The 17,123-nt window shown below is 37.7% G+C and overlaps 1 protein-coding gene across 3 annotated transcripts; it reads right to left on the bottom strand.

Annotated features, from left to right (window-relative positions):
• Positions 1–1,980: 1,980 nt before the first annotated feature.
• On the bottom strand, positions 1,981–15,494 carry LOC121959358 (pleckstrin homology domain-containing family S member 1-like). Of its 3 annotated transcripts, XM_042508629.1 has the most exons (16): positions 15,417–15,494; positions 14,898–14,932; positions 14,426–14,523; positions 14,219–14,337; positions 13,939–14,073; positions 12,567–12,639; positions 12,386–12,415; positions 11,120–11,182; positions 10,354–10,425; positions 10,124–10,251; positions 9,127–9,177; positions 8,885–9,007; positions 6,418–6,540; positions 4,981–5,076; positions 4,257–4,392; positions 1,981–4,151 (listed from the first exon to the last, which is right to left on the bottom strand). In XM_042508629.1, the coding sequence occupies exons 2-16, from the start codon at positions 14,917–14,919 to the stop codon at positions 4,080–4,082; spliced, it is 1,341 nt and encodes a 446-aa protein (XP_042364563.1). In that variant the 5' UTR covers positions 14,920–14,932; positions 15,417–15,494; the 3' UTR covers positions 1,981–4,079. The 3 variants fall into 3 exon arrangements, with proteins under 3 accessions (XP_042364563.1, XP_042364564.1, XP_042364565.1); XM_042508630.1 differs by lacking the exon at positions 9,127–9,177; XM_042508631.1 differs by lacking the exon at positions 11,120–11,182.
• Positions 15,495–17,123: the final 1,629 nt, after the last annotated feature.

Here is a 17,123-nt window from a genome sequence, read left to right as displayed (position 1 = left end):
TCTGTTTCAAACTATGCCATGTTGGGCCCTTAAATTTAAGGGAATTAGGCCTGAAAAGTCCTTGACTTAGTTTTTTTAAAGAAAGTGTGGGAACCCAGATTTTTTTTTTTATTTAATTCACAAGCTTAGCACAATCAGTGTGTTATTATTTTTCAAGGTTGCAGTATCTGACTTTTTCATGCTGCTGTGCATCAAGTAGCATCTCTCATTCAAGTCATTAACACTGAGGGATTTGTGTGACCCTGTCAATGCATCTTCAAGCAACAGTGTTAAGGAGGAATGTCACTGTTAATGTCGTGGCTTTGAAAATGCGCACGTGTCTTGAACAGTGTACCGTCAGACCTTTCAGCCGTTTATCTCTGAGACAGCAGTGAGATGTGGTACACAGATACTGAATCTCAGTCTCTGTAAAACAGGCTTTCCACAGAGTCGCTGTGATTTCTCCTTTCATGTAGAACAGTGTTAGCTTATCCCATGTGCCGGAGCTGTGCGTGTGCGCGTGCGTGTGCGCGTGCGTGCGTGTTCAGTCTCAAGGGCCAGAGTGAGGTAAGTGTTTGTCAAAAATTTAAACGTTGTGCAGCAGATTTCCACAATTTATCCCAAAGTGCCCAGTCGGTGAGGTATACTTAACATTTTAATTCACTGACACTTTGTTTTTATGATAACACCTGCATAAAACTGCCTGGCATATTTAATAACACTGAATCTTCCTGTAAGTTTTTTTTATGTTAAACTAGTGTAACAGTAACAAAGCTGCCTTGAAAATTGCTGTTTTAAAACCATCTCTGAGTGTTTCATTACCCCTCTTGCCTCTCCTATTTTAAATAATGCATGTGTCGTCATGCTTATTACCCACTTTACCAGATGGCTGATGTAATAACCAAGGAATTACTGTCTTTGCTCACAGCAAGCCATTCCCAGTGAGCCATGTCTATTAATAATAGTGTATCATCATATTCTTCCCTCAGGTGTGAATAATATGTATTAAGTCTTAAAAAACTGAAATTGGATCGACCCTGGGAGCTTGTTGGTCTTTTAGCTTCAGTTAGAAGGTACAGTCTGTGTTTTTCAGACATTGTACAGGTGCTGGAAATCCATAAACACTTTAAGGGAAATTTCACTGATTTTTAAACCAACTTTGGAACAAAACAATGTTGGTAGTATGTGTAGATGAACTGTGGTAAACTTCCCTCCATCTATCTAGATATCCCTTCTTGCTTGCTCGACTACAGGCTGAAAAAAAAAAGAAGAATTAAAATTTTTAAATTATGAAAATAGAAAAAACTGATTTTCCACACCAGGAATTGATTTGGAATAACAATGTTTTGGAAATTAACAATTATAACGGCTGTTTTCCTTTAGCTATCAACCTTACATTGTTGCTAATTAGCTAAAAAGCTAAAAAATTCATCATTTTTATAATAGTCAAGTGGATTGAGTTGGTTCGTGGAAGAACTTGATTATTTGCTCGATCCATCTCAAAAAGGCAGCTTGGGTAAAAATTAAACCTCCTTAACTGCATTTTTTAACTTTACCCTGAATCACAGTGGAGTTTAAAGTTTTGGTGCAACAATATTAAATTTAATCTTGGTTTAGAGAAAAAAAATTAAACAAGGCTTAAATTTGGTACAGCAGAATTTAAACTTAACCCATGATTTTAATCAGGTTTAAAAGTTAATCTTTTCTGGTGCAATCCAGCCTTAATAGTAAAAAATGTGTGGGAACTGTGTAAAGTGCTTGTAACTGTAATTTGATTACTTTCATAATGACTATCTGAATGAACAGTTTGCTATAAATCTATAAATCAGAGAGCCTAATTGCTTTTGCTTTTTACAGAGTAAAAAGCAAAACAACTTGAAATAATCAAATGTTGTGTGGTTTTTGTAGCATAAACGCTGCAGCCTGTTCTGTTTTATCTGCAGTGTATTTTTACAATCCTCAGTCCAAGAAAAAGGCTGTTGAAGAAATACAAATAGTCAGTTTTGTAACAATCTGGTAAAATTTACTCAAAATTATTTTACAAATAAAACACAGATTCAATGTCCCAGTACAACCTGTATTTGCTGCACCCTGGCAAAGAATGCATACATTTATAACAGAGTGTAGTAATAATACAGAGCAGCTTGAGCATCACAGTTGAAAAATGGAATATATGTCCTGAATAATTTCTTTGCAAGAGCTCATATCTCTTTAAATAGCTCTATTAAAACTTGAAACATTAATCTTGGGAAAGCTGATACAAAGTCATGGGAAAGCTCGCCTTAAAATTAGTGTCAGATAGTATTTTATTTAATATTGAGGGTTTAGCTTTGTCCTTTCTCTCTTTGGACATAATTTAGCGTTTTTTAAAGCATTTTTAATAGTTTGTAGCCCTTCAAGTGGGCCTTGCAGATAATTTACATTTGATGTTGTCTTTGTCCGAGAGTGGCTTTGTTCACCAAATATAATTTAAAAAAGGATTAAAAACCATCTTCACAATATTGAAACTACTTTCCAGCACATTATTGTCAGCTGCCGGAGTCACGTTTCTGCTTCAAATCTCAGAGAAATGGGTGAAACACCGCTCCGGGTGCAACACCATTCCGTCTGCATATTAATTTACAAGACTCTCCCTGAGGTGAATGAAATACTAGTCTCTTCTTAAATCTTTTTCTTTTCCATCCGCTAATTACTGTCAAAGTATTCTCAAGATGAATAAGGAAAGGGAGGGAAAAAGTCGGACATATGCCTTTTTTGTATGTAACAAAGGCACTTAAACCTACAATGTGGCCTTCTATTTGTGTCTCCAGAAGGTCATTTGACACACGGTTTCTAAAGCAATTTCATCACAGGCAACAAATACTGAGCAAGCTGGAAATGAATCAGCATTGCTGGTTGATGACATTCACATTCGTTATGCAGCTTAGCTCTTACTAAAGTTAGTTATAAAGAGACAAATAGAGTTAAAATGTTTGTTGCGAAATTGTGTAGCAGCAAGGACATAGCCTTTGTATATGGGGCACCTGCTCTACCAGGTGAGCTACTGGGTGCCCCAAACAAAAAGGAATTTACCCCTTATAGCAAAAACGTCTATGTCTGTAGAGATACTTTCTAAAACTCTTTCAGACACTTTGAATAATAATTTGATCCTGTCAGCAAAAACAGAACTGTTAATGGACGTTCGTTGACGGTGCACAAATGCCCTGAGTGGTCACATCGCAGCCTGTTTTGCTGCTGCCAGCTGCAGTGTTTTCCACTCAATACTGGACCAGTTTCAATAAATATTGTTCCCTTTTGTCACTTGGATAGAATAACATGGGAAAATAGTGTCCAGATTGAAATATAGCGGCGTTACCCTTTAATTGCTTAATTGGGCTCATAACTGTAGATTCAGTGCATTTTGTCTTTTGTTTAACATCGTCGTGTTCTTCATGTTGTTTTAACTCGGTTGATAAATGCTGTTGCTTCATGCCATCTCGGATTAAAGTTAATTATTTTAAGGAAAGCATTCTTATAGAAGTCTATATACAGTAACCATGTTGATATTGCACCATGTATTTGCAATAAATGCCTTACACTTTTCAGTTTTAACGAAACACATTTGTCTCAGGTCCGGGAGTGTTTGTTGCGAGAATGTACTTCTCTTTTCTTTCTTTTTTGGTTTTTATTTTGCAACATACAGATGGTATGAGGAAAAAATGTTTCAGCAAATCCACTGCCTTTTTGTTTCCTTCTCCGGACACCTTTTGAGAACAAACATCTTGTCTACGGTAAATACAGTACACAATGACACAGTGATGTCATAAACCACGCTCTGTTAAAACTGCAAATCATTGTTTACACAGCGAGCGCTTGACAACTAAAATGCTCTTTGTACACACAAGCCATGATATATGAGATTTTAATATCATTAAGTAACTGTTTACTTATACCTTTACTTTAAGCTCCTCTAGACGTTAAAATAGAGTAAACTAGTAGAGTGACAGATCAATAGGAACTGCCCATAGCCCTGCAAAAATACTGTCAGTTGTCTCAAGAGGTGAACACATGGTACAGACCAAAGTATTGTGGAAGTCTCATGTCTAACGGTCAGTTTGCATTCAGTCAGTGCACACACAGTTTGGTGAATGCAAAGGAAGGCATCCAGGCAGACGCAGGATGGTCACTTTCACCTAAAAAAAGAAAAAAAAAACCCTTAGATGACGTGTCGCATATTGATTGATACATGTAATGGACTGACAGTGTGTTAGTGTTTTGCCGTTTGCTCATGAACGTACCTCATTCTTGAGACACTTGCTGAGATACATGTTGAACTCCTCCACGCTGCTGGTGTGCAAGTCATTAATTGCCAAAATTTGGTCTCCTTTGTGAAACAGGCACACTGACTGGGGCTGGCCCGTCCACCCAGACACACTGAGACACAAACAAATTCCATTGTTTAGATTTGTCTCGTAGCTCTTATTTAAACAGTATTGATATATAGGCCTTTAATTTTTTTTTTTTTTTACATTTTATTTGTACATCCTTATCATAGCCAAAGACAAAAATAATTTTAGATTTTCTTATGGTGCTATCACGCCTCTCCAGCTGTGGGCCTCTCTTAAAATGTAGAAAACAGTTAATAGATTTCAGTATGAATACATGTCCAAATTTCCACAGGATGCAGCTAAAAGAATCCACCTCAAATAAACAGACAGCTGCAGCAATCTTACTTTTCTCTACCACAGAAAGAGCAAATAAGAACATGCAGCATCACAGCGTTTCCTGATGTGAACTGTGTTTTTAAAGAATGAAGATTTATGACAAACATGCAGTGTACATGACAGAATGTGGCGAACACGTGTGGCTTTAGTGTTTTCATTAACATAAATACATGCAGGAAAAACGAAATGTCTGCAGGAACATCGGTCAAGCCTTTTCATATATCTTAATCAAAGCAGCACAATATTACTTATTTTTTTATTTTATATTCTGCTATACTTTTTTAAAAGACAGACTCACCTTGGTTTCCCATCCACTTCTGTTAGTGTCAGGTGTTTTTTCAAATCTGCCTGCTTCACCTCCAAATCTCTCTCCTCGGGGTTAATGATGTCAAGGCTTAAAAAAAAGTATTGTATATATTTTGATGCTTTGCAATTCAGAAAAAAACATTTACATCTTGATACTTCACAACAGAGGCAATTGAAGTAGTTCACTTGTGAAGTTATTTTTGTTTGTGTCACATATTTATTTGAGTACATTTTTGGTTTAATAACTGCCATGAGTTAATAAGTCTGTGATGCAAAGGTGCAAAATGCCAAGTAACAAGGAAACTGAAACCTTTGATTCTTCAGATGCAAACCCGTCAGCCTGGGATGTGGTGAACAAGCACACACAAGCAGAAATTTGTGGTTATTATTGCCTACCTTCCTCTATTATAGTGGCATGAGTGTCTGCATAGATAAGGACTTTTAATTTTCTTTGAATGGCTCATTTAAATTCTGGTTGCAGAGTCACCTGAATTACAAATGTTTATGTCTAATAGTGCTTATTTTTATTCAGCCATCATCATATCGTTGTCTGCTTACACCTAAGAAACCAGTCAAACCAGTCCAGCAACATGCCAGCATTCCTCTCTGCTTATTTCTTTTACTGAGTCATCCTTTTTAATTTGTTCTCTGTAACTATTACAAAGCTGCTTCTGACTTTTTGATCACAGATGCATGGCTGGATCATGAGACAATGGGCCCCTGGTTCACAGACATGCAAAAGGCCCCACAACTTTTCCACATAGGAGCAAGATGCACAGACTTTGCGGTGGTTTTGCCTTTTTTGGTTGTTTTGTATGTCCCTTTGAAGGCATTTTGTGTATTTTGTAGTTTTGTGTCTCTTTGTATGCATTTTCTGTCTGCAAGGTAAATTTGCATGTTTTTTTTTTGTGGTCATCTTATGTCTTTTTAGGTTTTGTTTTGTGGTTTTGTAAGTCATTTTAGGTCTCTTTGAAGATATTTTGTCTATTTGAGGCAAATTTGTGTATCTTTGTGGTTGTTTTGTGACTCTTTGTAGTCATTTTGTGTCTTATTGTGGTTGTTTTTGTCTCTTTGAAGTCATCTAGTCTCTTTTTGGTTGTTTTGTGTATCTATAGTAATTTTGTGTGTCTTTGAAGTTATTTTGTGTCTTTTTGCTGATTTGGGGTTTTTTGGGGGTTTTTTTGGGTCATTTCGTGTCTTGCGGTTGTTTTTTGTCTTTGAGGTTATTTTGTGTCTCTTTGAGGTAATTTTATGTCTTTATTGGTCATTTTGTTATTCACAAGTTGAGTAACTGTTAAATGAGTGCTTAAGTTGATCATAAATGGTCCCTATTCGTAATGTATACTTATCACAAGAGACGCCCCAAAATTCGGACAGTGGTGCTCACTTGGTAGTTACTTCATTGGATTAAATTTCTTTGGAATCTCACCTTTCAGTAGAGCTCAGTTTGTCTGGTGTGTGCACATTTTGTCCCTCCAGCATCTCGACAGGAGAGGTGGCACCGTTGTCGCTGGAGCTGCTGCTGAAGTCTGATGTCAGACGTGTTTCTTCTCTGCAGAGGTAAGTAACAGCATGAGAGATTAAAGCATCAGATCTTGGTAAATGTCTCATTCAGCTTCCAGTCACTGATGTATTCTTGGTTTAATCAAATAAAAGTCCATGAGACAGCTTGGAGAGACAATGGGAATAAACCACAACAAGGCTGTCATGAAGCAGGAGCCAAGGCCAACGCTTTATGTTGAGTATAAAAAACGACAGAGAGGAAGAAGACCATGTGAATCTGCTTGCAGTGTGGAGGGAGAGTGACTAACAGCCTGAAAACATAACAGATTTTGGCGCCGCATTAGATGCTTTAGAAGGACGGTAGTTGACCTTTGTTGCAGAAAATAATGATAATAAAATAAGGAAGAAATGGTGGACAGAGGGTAAAAGAGCATTGTGCACTGCAAGACCCCAAAAGAGGTTTCTCTCACTTACACATAAATGAGACCAGATGTCTTGAGATTTATTAAGAATAGTTCATAAAAGCAGCATGGGAGAAGCAAATCATTCCTAAATCGCTGAGCGGGCGCAGCAGGAATTCTAATTAAGAGGCACTTAAGAAAGGAGGTCTTTTGACCCATATGCCAAAGATGTTCTTCAGTGTGGCAGCACAGCGGGTGCCCAGAAGTCAGACATCAGTGTGAGATGCAGAATTAACACACTGTTTTATACTATGGCACATTTAGGAAAACAAACAGCAGGAAATAGTATTTTCATACAGGAGATTATGAAACAGTTGGATGAGGCACAATGTGGATGTTTTAAACTATCTGCCTGCTGTATTGGTGATTAACACTATGGGCTTGTGGTTTTTCTATTTTTCTTTTTTTTTTTTTGATCTCCTCTCTCCTCTGTCCTCCTGCCTGTGACCTGAAAATCAATCTCAATGCGCCAGCTTTAAGGATGTCTCAATATCTAAAACCCATCTCAAGGAGAGAGGAGGCTAGGTGGAGGAGCTATGAGCAAGGATGCACAGGTGCATCCTTTGCAGAAGTCTTCTCAGCGTTCAAAAGAGGTACGTTAATGACATCACTTTAAAATGACTGTACCAAAGCGTGGATGTCTGATTTTGTTGAATGCTGCTTTCCTTGACTCCTCTCCCCTCCTGTCTCTTCATTATCTCCTTTATTTGCATTTTCTGATGGTAAACATAAAGATGTGTGCTGTAAAGCAGACAGGGCATACAGTTGTGCTGTTTCAGTGATGCTGCTGTTAAGCAAGACAAGCAGGAAATGGGACATTATTCTGCTTCCAGATGAAAAATTGAACACACCCTTTATCAAGTTACTACATGTCAGGGTTTTCCAGTTACATTTTGTGGTGGATAGTGTCAGCTAATTTTGCTGAAATAGGGTTCCTGCGGATCCTTAAAAAGTCTTAGAAGACATTAAATTCATTAATTAACAAAACAAGGCCTTACTTAGTATTAAATCATCTTAAAATAGTCTTTCAAAAATCTTAAAAATGCTAAGACATGGGACACTGCATTGTAAAATAGTAAAGTAATTGGTAACATTTTTTAACTGAAATATACAAATGCCTTTTGCATAATTAGCACCAAAAAAGTCCTGATTATGTTAGTGTGAATATTTGGGCAAAATTGCCCAAAAGACCCATCCTAAAATCCTATAAATATCTCAAACCCCAGAAATTTTCTAAAATCCAAAGACTAATGTCCTAAAATCTGAGAAGTCTCCTAAAATCCTAAAAAAAAACCTATAATCTGAGAACCACCCTAAAGTCCTAAAAAAACATGAATGGGGCTGCTGTGAGTGGCACCTGGCCTCCCGTCATTTTGCAAAAGTGGCCCCCAAACAAAGCGTGTTGAGCATCCCTGGCGAGTATACCTGTAATATAGTACTTAGCATGGATGTGAAAACATATGGCTCTTATTAGCAGCCATGCACATGGGATCCAACAATAATGAAGTACAGCTAACATGAAGAAGATAAAATACACCTGACCTAAAAATTCATGCATTTTCATAACTCAATAAAGCTGTGCAAACAATCAGTTTCATCAGGTACAACCTCTCACACAAGCTGAAAAGATATGTTTAATCTAGTCAAGCACATAAGTTGCTAAACAGGCTCTGAGGTGCCTTACTTAGAGTCTCTTGGAGTGTCAACAGCTCTGCACAGTATAAATAACACCCTCCATGTTGTCAGTCTAGCTGTTTGAGCCAATGAGGCCGCGGTTACCTCTGATGATGAGTGAGCTATTTTCAGTATCTAGGACACCGGCAAAACATGTTACACAAAGAGCATAGGACATTGACACTGAAGACAAAGAAAAGTCAAAAATACACATACACAGCCCACAACATAGGAAATGACCTTGCAGTTAAAATCTACCTGTCTGCTGTTTCCTCCTCGTCGAATGTGGGCAGTGGTGAAATCTGTGTCTTCAGCCTGTCAAAGACCTGAGTGACAGACCTCATCAGGCTGCCCGTGGTGACCTCCTCGACTTCACGGTCGCTAGAAGCATTTGACAGAATGAACTGCTTTCAAGTTCGACAATGCTCAGCAATTATTTATCATAATTAGGAAGCATTATTTGTTTTTCAGTGATCTGTCATTCTGTTAATCAAACTTACGCCGCCTGAGCTACTTGTGCATTATGTCTGACCTCCCGCATTGATTCATATCTGGAAAAGACAGACATTCAAAATAACAAACTGCTGAAGTACATGGAGATAGTTTACGTCAGAATCAAAACTACATATATTTCCATACCTAATGCACTTTGTCAGTCTAGATAGTTTTGGTGTGAGTTGCAGAGTGTTGGAGAAGTCATGATTTCTATGTTAACTCTTTTAACGGCGCTGCTTTGGTCCTACGGTTCACCTCTTTGCATATCAGCGTTGTTCATCCTATTCAAAACGGCCCATGCTTTAAAAAAAGTCATAAAGTTCATCAAATCTAGACTCAAATGAGTTTTTGATAATGTTAATCTGTAAAAAAAAAAAGCTGTTGTGCTCAGGCTGGTGGCTTATCCCCCATGATTTGTTTCGGCTGTATGGTCTGTCACATTTTATTTGTCTGGTCTCCAGGTTAACTGTTTCACTAGTCATCCACGCAGCAGTATACCTTGTTGGTATGTTTAAAAGCAGTTTACAGTAATTGTAGCCTTTATTTAGTATCTTAGAGGCAGTATTTTAGCACATTAACGGTCGGTAGTTGTGAAAGGCACCAGCACACCATTTATTTCTGTCACTTGATCGTCTGCTGGGTCATGACTTCTGGAAAGAGACATTGCTGTTGAGTTTTTCAAATATTATTTGGCGCTTTGAGCACCACAAGCCGAGTGCAGTCTAGTTCCATTATATTGGGAAAAAAGCAGACATCTCTATGGCCAATATCTACAACACTCAGCAACTCACACTAAAATAATCTAGATTGATAAATAGCATTACAGGTAAGAGGAAAACATGTATTTTTTAATTTTGGAGTTAACTGCCCCTTTAAGGTCACACTGCAAAAATTTGACACAACAGTGGGGATAAATGCATCTGGGGGGGAGCAAATTAGTACTGGACATCTTTAAATATATCAGATCAATACGGTGTCACATCTGCAATAATCAACACTCACAATGAGTCCAAGCTTTTGCGACGGGTCGTGCCATGTTGCCCTTTTGATTGTGCTAAGTAGGGTCTCGGATAGTCATAGATTGGATTCGGAGGCGCTGATGCACGTCTTTTGGCATACTCTTCATCTTCCTGGGGAATCAGAAAACAATATGACAAACTGTATGCAACCAAAAAAGAAAAGTAAGTTGAATTAGATTTTCGTTTGCTTTTTAAAACAGTCAACCCAAGCACCTTTGATTTCTCATTGTCATTATCCATAGAGTTTGAAGATGGGTCAGACATGGACCGAATTTTCAATTCTGCCTGAAAAAGAAAAGAAAAGAAAAACACACATGCACACATTAAAGCACCCATTTGAACAATCTCCAGATTTTTTTAATACCAATAAAACAATCAAAGTAAAAATGTGCAGTATATACTGTATGTTTCCTGCCCATTCATCTCAGTTTCCCTGGGTCAGATGTTATACATTTGGATATGACTCAAAGTAGTTGGGTGTATGAGTCGTGTAAAAGTGAGTCAGGAAAGAACAGCATTTCAGCTCTTGTGAGGGCATTTCACTGAAATTGATCCAAAATTCACCTCAATAAATTCATCTGTTTAATTCTAATTCTTTTTTTTAATTTTAAATATTATATTTTGGGCAGTTGGATAGGACAGATTGATAGTTAAAAGGGGGAGAGAGAGGGGACGACATGCACTAAAGGGCCATGAGCTGGAGTCGAATCCACGGCTATGGACATCGTCTTCATACATGGATGCCTTCATCATAGATGGTGTCAATATGTTATATTGAGATCAATGATGATACATTGATTCACGTGTCTCTGCCTTCACAAAAAGAAACCAACCCATCCAAAATATTCCCAAAGAGAGAATGTCAGGTTTGACCGATGTCGTCAGTCTTAATGATTTGGATCAAATAACAGACTGACAGGATGTATACATTTGGAATTTTAGCTAAATTCATGCTTTTGTTGCGACATTATGGACCAACCTTTTCAAGTGCAGAGGCAGAAGAGGCCAAACTCTTTTTTCGCAATAGTGGGTTTGAAATAACCTGGTAAATACAAGAGGAGAAGTCTATTTTCAAAGTCATATAGATAGTTGATTGATTTGCACGGAAAATAAATACTTGCTGCGTTCGGCAGGGGCACTTGGGAATTCAGACTGAGCAAGTGTTGTGAGAATGGAGGCAGAGGTTCGATAGCATGAAAAACAATCTGTTTAGAGACTAAAAACGAGGAAAATGAGTGTACACATTAAAAAAAATACCAGTTAGCATGACGTAGTGTGTGTTTTTTAACCTGTGGAAGGATGTTTCAGTCAAAGTTAAAATAAGATGATGAGTTATAGTGTGATTTGCCATGCCCTCCTCATCGACTACAATAGCACTGACACCAAAGTTTGGCTCCTCAAACGCTGCCACTGACTCATGACCTTTCTTTTTTTTGATGTTATAATTTTCTTGGTCGATAGCAGGAAGCATACTACTGAAGTGAATATTCAGGAGTGAAAGAAGGAAAAAAATGCTCATTGGATGACAAAACTTATTTGCATGCATTTGTGAAAAACATGATGAAACTCAAGCAATAGTTCAACATTTTGTAAAGGTGTTTATTAGCTTTCTATGCAAGAGTTAAATGAGAAGATAGCACTCTTGAATCTGTACAGTAAATATGGAGTTAGAGCCAGTTAACTTAGCACAAAGACTGGAAACAGGGGGAAACAGCTTGCCCAATTCTGTGCAAAGGCAACAAAATATGCCTACCAGCACCTCTTAAGGTCCTTAACATGGTGTAGGATATCTCATTTGTTTTCTCTACTTTAAAGGAAGTTATGTGCCAAATTAGCCAGGAGCAATGACTTCCTGGAGAGACCACTGGTTTCTGAGAAATGGCTCCCAGCCAGGAAATAGTTCATCCCATAAAGACTCAGTGAAACCAAAACTTGTCGTTGTTGTTTATGTACAGATCAAACAAACAAGATGTAATGTTTTAATTTTTTAGCTTTAGAGGTGTTGCAAGGTAGATGTAGTACTTTTGTTCAAAGCCAGGCTAGCTGTTTCCCTCCGTTTCCAGTCTTTATGCTAAGCTAGGCTAATTTACTGTCCGCTCCAGGTACATATTTACCATGCTTACATTAAAGTATCATTGATCTTCTCACCTAACTCTCAGCAAGAGAGTGAATAAATCTATTTCCAAAATGCTGAAACATTCCTTTAACATTTGTTGTCAACAGATTATTATCTGTATCTATTTACCTCAATTGTTTGCTGCCCATTGGACATGTCCTTGAGCGGAGAAACAAATAACAAGTAGTCAGTGTGTAACAGTGACATAGGTGGTAATCAAACATGAGAGAAACAAAAATGTGCAGTGCAACAGACACTTAAGACACATAAGCTGTTAAAGACATAATAAAGAACTAAAGTCTCCATGTACCTCTGTCATACATTTATGTGGCCGGTTTTTCAGGGCTTCAAACAGGTCAAAGAACCAGCCATCCACGTCCTCGCTAAAACCAAGAAAGGCATATGAAACACTTGAAAACCTAATTTTAAGACTCCGCAAATTATGGCTATGACATTTATTTTAAAATTCAATTCCAGAATCAAATACGATGTGGAAATAGCAACATTTTGCAGCAATCAGAGTTGAGCGGAGAGGAAGGCAAAGCCATTATTCGCTGATAGACTGTTACTGAACAGGAAAGCAACATAATTTCTTTATGATTGTTAAAACTCCTAAAATAGTAGATGGTGTGAAGGGCAGGAGAAGTGTTTTATGAGATGCTGTGAAAGCGTCAGCGAGGGCCATAAAGGAGGATTGGCCGACCCAGCTGTGTGGCCTGAATCCTGGTTTAACCGACTTTCATATAAATGCAACACGTGTACCTGGGACGGTTCATCTGCAAACAGCCATGGCCAAAAAAAAAAAAAAATAGACTCTTTTGAAAAATTCACGCTCACCTAAATAGCTGCATTTGTACACAATTTAAATAAATTAGATTTGGTTAGAACAAAATGGTTAGTGACTGAACTTTATTTTAAACTGTGATGAAGTATTACAGAGGATTAATGACAGGCTTTAAATTAAGATTTTAATAGTCTTTACTATCACATATCCCTAAAATATAGACTTTTTTATCAAGTGTTTTTTAGAGTGCAGACACAAAGACATTTTCGTGTACCCACGGCTGGACCTAATACGCTTGCCCAGTGTATAAGGTCCCCAAAAAATCTGAACTATTCAACAATACATGCACTGCAAATTTAATTATTCCAAACAAGAACAAGATCAACCGAGAAATCATTAAAAAATCACAAACAATAGAATATTTCTAACAATGAAAATTTTGTCTTGTTTTTAATCATTTTCTTTGTACTGCGCCCCAAATGGCTTTTGCATTTTCATTTTCTCTACCTCTGATGCTCCCCACACACAGTCCACTCCACCATACCCATCAATGCTGTTACGATCACACACTGATAAATACAATAAGGTGAAGTGCATTGCTGATGGTTGTAGCCCTATTACAGACTGCCTGTTTGCATAAGTTCATCTCGCCTTTATGATCACAATTGATCATCCCTCCACCTGCTAGGTGGCGCCCTATGCAGCCGCCTATCTCGCCCATAGGAAGCGCTGCCCCTGTGTGTATCTATCTTGAGTGTGGTATGTCAGGAGTTTTTACAGTATCGTAAAATGTATGAGCATGGATAAAGAAGCTATAAATTCCATCTCAGTGCTTTATCTTGCCTGTAAAAAAAACAAAAAACAAAACAAACAACCAAAAATAAAACAACTGACTGACCTGCTTTCCCCGACGAGAAAGTAGTCCCGGTCAGCCGCCCTGATGTAGAGCACACAGGATGGGGAGCACTTGAAGCTCTTCTGTACCCAAGGCCATCTTGAATGGTTTTGGGGGCTCACATACAATAGTGAGATCCTGACAAAGAGACATAAATGACACCAATTAAGAAAAAAAACACTCAGAAACAAGAGATTTTACATTCATTAGATCATCACTTGATGAAACTTTATGTCTTCATAAAAAAACAAACAGTAAATTACTATTGAATTTGGCAACATACTGCGATAAGTCTATCCCTCCGAGCGGCCTGTCTTTTTCCGTTGGACTCCTGAAGTACTTCAGTAGGTGTTCTTGCTCACTGACTTTGAACAACACAAAATACCGCTTCTTCCATGATCTCTGCAGCAGAAACATGATGAAAATAAATATAATGAAAGAACACACAGAGAGCTTCAGTTAAGCGCATCCATTGTGCCAACTCTTTCACCTCTGCCTGCAAACGTTTCTGGGGAGGAGACTTGAACAGGTATCCAGATCTCACTTCCGTTGTTGTTCCAACTGGCCTGTAGAACACCGCACTTCCGCCTGAGGGCAAAAGAAAAGTCTTTTGTTTTGTAATCATTTGTTTGAATCATTTGATCATTTGTTTGTCTTTGTTTACCGGAATCTTTATTTTTCTGCTACTATCAGAAAAAAATGAATAATAGAGGGAGAATGAACAAGAAACAGTATGAAGAATTACAAATAACTTCATAATAAAAGCACTTTAAACAAAAGACTAACTATTATAGTGTGTGTTAACATGATATTACATTAGCATATTCCATGTTGTCTTGTCAAATGAATCTGCGACTTGATAAAATCAGCTGTAATACAGTTTTTCTGTAAGCAGAACCCAAATGTCAGTACATAAAAAAAAACTAAAGCAGATTTCCAGATTTCCAGATGTGTTACGCTACCTGTGCTCTTGTTCCTATGCATTGTGACACCAGACCTAAACCAAAATAACACAGGTATGTGTTAGTCTCTGTTACTACAATACAGCATAAAAATATCCACAAGGAAATACTTAACCTTTAAAAACAATGTAGGGTTTAAAAATAGGCTCCCACCTCTGAAGAAGAGCATGAAAAAGGGCTTTGTTCGTGTTAGGGCGCAGGTGTACATTCAGATTTTCTCTTCACAATTAATGATTTAAATACATTTTTCTATAAAGACATGTTTAAAAAAAAGTAAACATACAATAGTGTAAAACTCGAGAGTAATCATTGACCTCTTTGTACCATACCTTTGTTAAAGTTTACACAGTGTACACTTTGCCAAAACAGAAACAAAAGTGTGTTGGCTAGTAAATGCATGTTAAATTTTGTATCATGTCACTAAGTAAAACAAATATATAATGAAACAAATCATTCAAACACATGACACACTAAATACACTGGCTGTAAAAAAAGATAGAAAACCCAGAATGTTCTTACCTGTGAGGCACCTGTTGAGAGATTCTGCTCAGCTCGCTCTCGTTGACAATCAGCGTTGCTGCATGAGGAAGCTGGATGCTTTCCCGTACCTGGCACGCAGTAACGAGATATTCATACAGGGAACTGGAGTTTCTGGTTCCTCGCTTCAGTTGCTCTTAAGGTCTACCTGTGGTGTTAAGCTGCAGAATTCCACAGCAGGGTTCCTTAAGGACCTTGTTTCACCTGAAAAACCCTGCAGATATTTATTTTTTTTGACATTTCCGAAGTAAGACACATGTGCCTTAACTGTCTTTAAAAACCTAAAAAAGAGAATGTTGTCAGAGATGGGCAGTATTTCAGTTAAATCTATTTAAAATGGGTATTTAATTATTTTTCAGTATTTTGTAATTTTCATGCTTATTTTGCTGGACAGATAAAAACAAGATTTAATTTGTAACAAAACACTTTAACAGCTTGTATTTGTAAATCTTAAAAAAAAAAAGAAAAATCTTAAATATATGATTTAATGTCATTTTTCTTCTGAAATAACACACATTTTTATCCCTAGGATTATTCTGTAGACTAAAAACAAATGTTGTCTATAAAGAGTTTTTGAAAAGTCTAGTGGTCACTAGGGAAAGCTCACTGGTATGGAATGATATCCGCTTGGCTGCTATTGGGAAGTACAGTCAATAACAGAGGCAAAGCATGACTCAAAAATTCTTTACTTGGATGAATCAGAGTTCAGTAAACAGGAGTCAGTCTTGAATATCAATATCTAAAAAAAACTAGGCAAAAGAATCAGTCAAAAATAAAGAAGATAGGTCCAAAAACACTAGGAACATAGAATAAATAAATGCTTGAATGCTTAATATAAGAGTGAAGGTGTATTGGCACAGATAAGGGGGATGAAACATACACAAGGAAGGCAGGGTGAGGGGCAGGTGAAACTAATCAGGGCTGATAATCACACAGGCAGAAAATAAACACAGGTGTATCAAAATAAAACAGGAAATCATAACTGAAGAAAAAAAAAAAAACGGAAAACAACAACAAATAGCATGAACAGTTTGATTAGGATGTAACAGCAGTGGGTCAAATGTGCACGTCTGTCAGAGTGATCACAGCTGCTGCAGCACTCAGATGAAGCCATGTGGCCCTTCTGTGCCATGCCTGCATATCTTCTTGCTTGTATGCATGAACCATTTGTGCTATGCATGTAAGAGGTCATAAAGGTCATGGTAAGTATTTTAAAGAGGCATCCACTGAGACTAATTTAGGTGTTTCAGGGTGAAGATACACCTCTATCACTCTGTGTGCTAGTGGTAAACATTTTATATGAATTATCCTTGAGCCACAAAAGCAACATCAGTGTCTCGTAAACTTCCTCAAATTTGCATGTAGGCCACAAACCAACACGCACACACACTTGCGCGTACACACACACACACACACACACCAAGGTCAGTGTCAGGCAGCTATAAATAGAGCGCTTATGTGCTTCTTGTTTAACAGGACATGGAATAAATCTTCCTAAATTCTGTTTTCCATTCTCTTCTCTAAACTTTGTTTTCTTCCTCTTGTCCTCAAAGTCCAGATTCATGCTCCCTCTTTAATAAAACAAGGCATGTGCCCGCAAGAGCACCAGGACACACATCACAAGGCCACCCTGTGCTCCCCCGTCTCCCCCCGCAACAAAGCCTTCACATCTGTGACAGGCCTATAAAA

This window comes from Plectropomus leopardus, chromosome 19 (genome assembly GCF_008729295.1).
Source record: "Plectropomus leopardus isolate mb chromosome 19, YSFRI_Pleo_2.0, whole genome shotgun sequence".
NCBI classification, from domain to species: domain Eukaryota; kingdom Metazoa; phylum Chordata; class Actinopteri; order Perciformes; family Serranidae; genus Plectropomus; species Plectropomus leopardus.
The sequence above is the reverse complement of the archived record's forward strand: the minus strand, read 5'-3'. Positions and strand labels throughout refer to the sequence as shown.